This window comes from Carassius gibelio, chromosome A6, assembly GCF_023724105.1.
Source record: "Carassius gibelio isolate Cgi1373 ecotype wild population from Czech Republic chromosome A6, carGib1.2-hapl.c, whole genome shotgun sequence".
Lineage (NCBI taxonomy): Eukaryota > Metazoa > Chordata > Actinopteri > Cypriniformes > Cyprinidae > Carassius > Carassius gibelio.
The window spans coordinates 8,303,582-8,311,032 of NC_068376.1; the positions used below are offsets into that span (position 1 = coordinate 8,303,582).

At 33.9% G+C, this 7,451-nt stretch overlaps 1 protein-coding gene across 1 annotated transcript; it reads right to left on the reverse strand.

Moving 5' to 3' along the window:
• Positions 1–626: 626 nt before the first annotated feature.
• Positions 627–4,099, reverse strand: LOC128015387 (caspase-8). Its single transcript, XM_052599192.1, has 5 exons — positions 3,982–4,099; positions 3,028–3,356; positions 2,830–2,935; positions 1,403–1,901; positions 627–1,248 (listed from the first exon to the last, which is right to left on the reverse strand). The coding sequence occupies exons 2-5, from the start codon at positions 3,331–3,333 to the stop codon at positions 1,122–1,124; spliced, it is 1,038 nt and encodes a 345-aa protein (XP_052455152.1). The 5' UTR covers positions 3,334–3,356; positions 3,982–4,099; the 3' UTR covers positions 627–1,121.
• Between the last annotated feature and the right edge of the window lie 3,352 nt (positions 4,100–7,451).

The window sequence follows — 7,451 nt, forward strand, 5'->3', positions numbered from 1 at the left end:
TGATCAAAACTAACATTTGTAGTCATTGTAGACATGCATTTTAAAGGTCGTAATACCTTGGAATCAAAATGTCCTATTATTTATGTTTCGGTTATGATAACATTAAAATTAGTATAAATACATATATATTAGTGCTGGGCAACGAATAAATTTTTATCACAATTAATCGCATTATTGTCTGCAATTAATCTCATTGCTTTGAACAAAACTAATTATGCATTCAAAAGTAGTGTATTGTGCACTTTTTTCATTTAAACATTAACGTTGTTATAAAAAATATTTTATATTTTGTTATAGAAAAACAAGTTACAGAGCCTTGATAATAAAATACTAACAGGCACCTTCCTGTTAGAGACCTGCATGATTGCGGGACCCATCGCAACAGAGTGCGGTGCGGGACAATACTTGATGTGCGGGTAGAGACTCGTCTCAGGTTGTGTTTAAATGCCTATAACGCTTTTGGTGTTCCTGTTCAAAAAACACACAAAAAATAGCTTGTAAATCCCTTGTTATGCAATATTATAATTTATTTTTTGGTATGTATTTTGGAACAGATTTTTCGTAGGCCTCATTAATCTGAGTTTTGTCATTATTAAATAAAATATGGAGAAAAAAAATGCATAGGATCACCAAAAATGGGATTCAGTTTATTTTTGTCAATTACATTTCTTCAATTATCTCTGTAGGGAATTTGAATTACTTTAATGCAATGTTAATTCAAGCACTAGTTACAAACGACAGTTTGGAGAAATAACAGCTCAACAGTAATAATATATCCACATTCATTTAATTCTAAATGCATTAAATCACCATATTTAAACATTTTATTATAAAATACCTGGATAAGTGTATTTGAACTGGATACAGAAAGAACATTAAAATTACAGTACAAATGTGTAAAAATGTTCATCAAAAAGTTACTTAGAAAACATGAAAAACAAATCTTAAATGGCTCATGGTTGCCTTGAAGTAAACAGTCCCGGTCCGTTTAAAAAACAAAAACTTCCTTTAAGAACATCAGCAAAGACACAGGAATGTAGGTAAAGATCCCCTTATAAATGATCCTATAGAACCATGATGCATAGTAAGCCATGCTGTACACAGCAGGAGCTTGCAGTGGTTCACGGTGGCAGCAGGACCAGTTTCTTTCTCATGGCGACTTCATGGACTGGCATCTGTTTGCAGTTGATTCCCTGACTGCTAACCTCATTATTCACACAAAGCAGGACAGTGTAGATGTCTGTACCTCTGGAAACATAAAAATTAATGAATAAATAAAATAACATTTTTGATAACACATCTGATTCTGATTTTGTGCATGTAATCCTTTATCGTTTTCTCGATATTCAAATTATAACGCACATAAAAATGCTGCATAAAAAAGTGCATGTTATAAACTTACAGTGGACAATGTTGTTCAAGGTTTCGGCAAAGTGACTGAATAAACCAGGAGCCCTCTTTTAGGTTTCTATAAGAAAGGTGACCGTCAGTGGTTGACCTGGCAATGAGGAAATCCGTGTCAGCCGGGATTGTGATATCAAAATCATCACCATCCAATTCCATCTCTGACTCTCCATCTTCTGAAGAATCCGCTTGGACTTGCACACGATTTTGTTTTCTTTTCCCACGACATGCCTGTATGAAAAACAGCTTGGGCTTGCCGACTAGCCTCTGGCAGTTAGTGCCATTGAAAGGCTCTCGTATTTCATCAACAGAAATAACATCTTCATCGGTTCCACAGACCCCTTCCTTAATGCCATGGGAGAGGATGCAGCATACAAAGCAGTCTCCATCTACTGTCTTCCCCAAATCCTCGAGGAGATTCTTCATTTCAGCCGCAGTTTTATTTCGGTGCACCACCACCTCAAACCCCAGCCAGCGGAAAACTGCTCCAAGTTTCTCTGCGTTTGAAAAGAAAGAATACAAACAACTCCATCAATCCAGCTATACAAATAATTATAAAGAAACAATATTTATAATTACAATTAAATAATCTAAAAAATATTTCTAAATCAATAGATAATTAGAGCAATTAAAGCAAATCCAATTATATAAAGATTTATTTACACAATAACTAAAAGTAAATAACTTAAAGGAATATTTCACCGTAAAATGAAAAATTGCTCAGGTGATTTAAGGTGTAGATGAGTTTGTTTCTTTGTATAATTTTGAGAAATTTTGCATTACAGCACTTCCTCACTAATCGGATGGGTGCCGTCAGAATAAGAGTCCAAACTGCTGATAAAAACATCACAATAATCCACATGACGCTGGTCCATTGATTATCATCTTGTGAAATGAAAAGCTGCATGTTTTGAATAAATTCATCATTAAATGTTTTATCTTTAAATAATTGCTTTCAGGTAAAATTCGAGTTCTCTATCCTTAATATTACTTGCTCCAGTGATAAAGTGATGTCATCTGAATCAGGAGAGAAGTATGAACAGATCAAGTTCTATTTTTTTCTTTTTTGGCCAGATGCAGTTATGCCTTAATGATAGATTTGTTTCTTACAAAACACAACTTTTCTCTCCACAAGACTTTAAATGATGGACTAGAGTTACTTGTAGATTATTGTCATGTACTGATCACCTATTTAAACTTTAATTCTGACGGCACCCATTCACTGGAGAGGATCCATTGGTGCACAAGTTGATGTAGTGTTAAACTTCTCCAAATCTGTTTTGATTGTGGAAACAAATTCATATATATCTTGGATTGCCTGTGGGTGAGTAAATTTTTAGCAAACGTTCATTTAAGAGTCAACTATTCCACTAAAATATATTATGCTAATAACTAAATACATCAAGAAATGTTTAAAAGACAAACCTTGGTCCAGATCTGATCCCATTCTTTCACTTAAGGTCGCAAAATGTACATTATTGATGATTACACAGGTGCCACGTGGATTTTGTGCTATTTTGTATTGACAAACCTGAAATAAAAGTACATACGCACATCAGTGGAACAGAACATATTTGATTTCTGCATTTACAGCAGGCTGAATCTTTCAGACATTAAGTTCACCTCCTGCACTGGAGAAGAAATTACGGCATGATCCTTTAATAATGGAAAGATTTCCAATATGTCATCCTTTCTTAAAAGTTCAATGAATCGGCGACAAGTTTCCTCCCCCTTTCCCATGAGTTTGTCCAGTAGGCCGATGACTCTCTTCTCTCTTTGAGGAATATCTGAGAGGTTCCCGTACTCACGCATTGTAATAATTCCAGCCTGCTGCACATGCTGCAAGATGATTTCGGCTTCTACAGATAGAGTCTCCAAGAGGAAAACTTTATTTTGGCAAATTCTATTAATTGATTCTTTTTTGTCCATATTTCAAAATCAACCCTAAGCAGCTGGAGAGAAGAAGAACAGAGAGGTTAGTATGTCAGTTTGTAATTGTAATCAGTACAGTAAATTGTTCATATTCACTTCAAAGCAAAGCTGTAGGCTACACGAAGTTACAAAAAGTTAATAAGCTAATAATAGCCAATAGTAGGCTACTGACATGAACTAAGTGAAATAAAAGCTCTAATACATAATTAACACTAAGAAATCGAAACTGAGTCTATGATGCACAAGGCTTGATGTTCACTGAAGGAATTTCATGTTACAGCGATCAGATGAGCCATACATTTTTCAACACTTTCCAAAACTTTTATGTCTCAGATCGATTCTTCAGTCATTTGCTGTATTATCAAATACTTATTTGTCAACTTACTATTATGTGTTTATTACTTTAATATTAAATAAATCGGTTAATAGAGCAGTTTCTCGACTATTCTTTTGCTTTCGTTTTATTATCTTACATTGAACATGGCGAAACTGTAGCTCTAGCTATTTGGACTAACTTTACTTAAATTACATTTATACCTATCGCAGCCTCTGTAATTTGCAGTGATAATAGCACATACCCATTAAGATATGTTCTTATTAATAAATAGTATGTTACATTTACAATTTCACATGTAAAACACCCACCGTGTTATCAGATGAGTTTTTCCCTCGAAATTCTCCTGGCCGCGCCTGATTCAAAGACTCTAGGGTTGCCAGATATTCTAGGTTTTCTTGTCTTCTTTTCAAGTAGCCCAGAGTGCAGTCTGGGCGAAGGGGCGGGGCTCCGCCTCGAAGTGTTTTATATATATATATATATATATATATATATATATATATATATATATATATATATATATATATATATATATATATATTATAATTACAATACCGTACCGTAATTACAATAACCCTCACAATGAACAATGAAAAAGAAGAAGAAAATTTTTTTAAATTAGTCATTAACAATTTCCCAATATTTATAATATTGTAAGGTAAACCAAACAAACAAATAAGTAAACATATACTGTATACATTAACTTATAAAAACAATGGGTGTAAGCTAATTCTTATTTTATTTTAAGCAGTTCAGCAGTTTTATTTTGTGTTTATAATTATAATTATTATTATATATTTATTTATTTATTTATTTTTGTTATATTTTTCCAGTTTTCCAGAATTAAAATTATCATGCAGTGGACTGTTATGGATTTGGACAGCTTTGGCAGGTTTTTTCCCTCTTTCATTAATAAAAGACTGCATTTTTAATTTTTTAATTTTTAAAGTTTGTGTAAAAAGGAGTATTGACCACTGGATAATAATATATTAGATAATAATATATTTATTACTTATTATTTATATTGAATATGCCACAAAATTATTGGTACAGAAAGAGAACCCTGAGAGCTGGCTCCACTGCGGAGCTGCAAAACAGGTACAGATTTTGTGTGTACAGGAATGTTTTTCTGTGTTGGAAATAGGCAGTGAATAAACTTTTAAACAGCAAGTGAGCAAGCATACTGTACATTTTGTACAGCGTGTGTCTGCAGTGCCTCTTCTCCAGTGCTGCAGTGCTTCACTGTAGCAGATCCAGACATGCATAATGCTCCTGGAACAGGTCTGACTGCCACCCCTTCTCTGGTTACTGTAGAGTCTAAATGCATGCAGACAGAACTTACCTGCAACATTTCACATTAGAGTACAACAAGGGTTCCTAGTCAAATTTAATCTAGAGATTATGATAATCATTCATGATTAACAATCACCCTGTGGATATTTTTTATGTTTATGGTGTTATAGAGAGAAACAACTATTCTCCAAAAAGACCTCAGTGTTACTCAGAAAGCCATGATAGATATGCAAAGACATAAATGGTGGGCCCTTTTTCAAAATAAGTCTTGACTATGGGGAGGGGGGGGGTGGTGGGTTGGCTGAATAAACTCTACTGGATAGAGTCAGACATGTGAGAAGAGAAGGGTCATAAGGAGGGCAGTTCAAAAATATTTGGGCCAAAATATAAGATTTATGTGTTTAAATTGCATATAATATTTCTATTCTATTGTTCCTGTGGCTCAAGTAGTAGAGCATTGCGTTAGCAGTGCAAGGTTGTGGGTTTGATTCCTAGGGAACACATGTTAGGTAAGTCGCTTTGGATAAAAGTGTCTGCTAAATGCATAAATGTAATTTTAAATTAATTTTACATTTATACATTTGAATTACACAGTTTTAACATGAATAACCATAATGCATTGTCCGTCATACATAAAAAAACATAAGAAACTGTAAGAGTTCAACTGTACAGATTACTAATAGACTGAATGTGTTTAAGATATACTTAGATCACATTCAACTTATACATTTATCATCAATACATTCACATCCAGAGAGAGAAAACAAGTCACAAATAACAATATATATTTTTTTATTTAATATTATATTTTTATTGTCACATATATTGAAACTGAGGGACAGAGATCAGCTCAGAATCAGCTTTCATTCCCAATCAAACCTTCAATCAGAACATGATGGCAGCATTAGTGAGAACGACTGGACACAACCTGGGCATTTAAAACCTCAAGACAGCTCCAGTGAAGAAGAGCAGGTTAAAGAGGGGAGAGAAGCATGTCAGAAAGGAAGAACAGAAGTGGATAAGGAGACTCTTTATGAGGTATAAGAAGACATCTCCACAAATCTGGATGACAAAGAAGAGGAAGTCCATACAGCTTCAGGGCAGCAAGAGGAAGTTGAGGAGGAGGGGCAACAGGTGGAACAGGAGAAACTACTGCATGAAAGACAAGATCTATTTTTACTTAATCCATGTCTGACTGAGCTTTGGAAGATTCAGAGAAGGAGCAACTTCGAACTTTGAACTTTCTCTATACAGCCCTAGGTTTTCTCTCCATCATGTTCAGCGTGTCTGCAGAAATAAAAAGCTAATGATGGAAGCAGAGGGAGTCGGAGATTCTGTTTCTCATCTTGTTACTTCTATGAGGACCACCAGTTTGATATGATGGCAGCCAACCCTCAGTAGGAAAAGAACTCTTACTTGAAACCACTACAAGCCAATTTCCATCTCTCATTCCATCACATGGTTAATCAAAAACCGCAGAAGCCCACAGCAGACTGATGGTTGATCATTCACAATTTAATGAAATCTAAAAATAGAAAGGTTACAAGACTATGTCATTGTTTATACTGTTATTATAAATTAAACATTGGTTAACTTTAAGTTTATTTGTTTAAAGAACGGTACATGTATCCATTCATCTAATTTTTGGTGGGATGGAGTTCCATTCCTGTGCAACTTAAATGGAAAATACAGACTGACTTTACTCTTTCTAATGGGAATAATACACCCCTTGTAGACCAATGTGTGGCTGTTTTTATATTAACATGATATTTTAACGGATAAGTCAAGTTATGTATAATCTTAAACATGGGCAAAAAATCAGCATTTGATCATGCTATCCCAACTCAGTTATTTTTAATATTGAAACATGAAAATGGACTGATATATATAATCATGAATTTTTTGTGATTGTATATTAAAGACCACAACGGTTTTAAAGTAGTTGTACTAGCTTGTGAAAAAGTTGTTAAACAATAAGTAATTTGAGAAATGACGATATAATGAACACATCGTAGCAGCCTCTGCTGAGATGTAATCTTGAATAAATCTTAAATTCAAGAGATTAAATTTGACCTGTTTAAAGACTTTTTAAACTTAAGATCTCCAAGGTACTTGTTCTTCTGATACAAAAACATCTGGCATTTCACTTGAGCTATTTGTTTTGGTAAAAAAAAAAACATGCACACCATTTTAGAAATATTTAATTGTAAACAGCATTGTTTTAGTCAAGCTGTTACGTGAACCATAGACGTTGTTATTTCAGTAGCCACTTGTAATTTCATTAGCCACTTGTACTTGCTAATTTTGTCGTACATTTAGATATTAGTGTCAGGACAAACAGATGGAAAATTATTAATATACAACATAAATAACAATGGACCCAGGATGGATCCTTGGGGTATACCTATTGAAATACTTTAGTCTGTTAAATTTGTAATTCTGTACTTGTACATACTGTGTTCAACCTGATAAATATGATCCACTTCAA

Excerpts from the sequence above, each read along its gene's own strand:
- LOC128015387 (XM_052599192.1), bottom strand. The coding sequence starts at position 3,333 with ATGGACAAAAAAGAATCAATTAATAGAATTTGCCAAAATAAAGTTTTC. Across the intron at positions 2,936-3,027 it reads TTTCTTCTCCAGTGCAGGAG|GTTTGTCAATACAAAATAGC; the intron begins GTGAACTTAATG and ends CTTTTATTTCAG. Across the intron at positions 1,249-1,402 it reads CTTGAACAACATTGTCCACT|AGGTACAGACATCTACACTG; the intron begins GTAAGTTTATAA and ends TTATGTTTCCAG.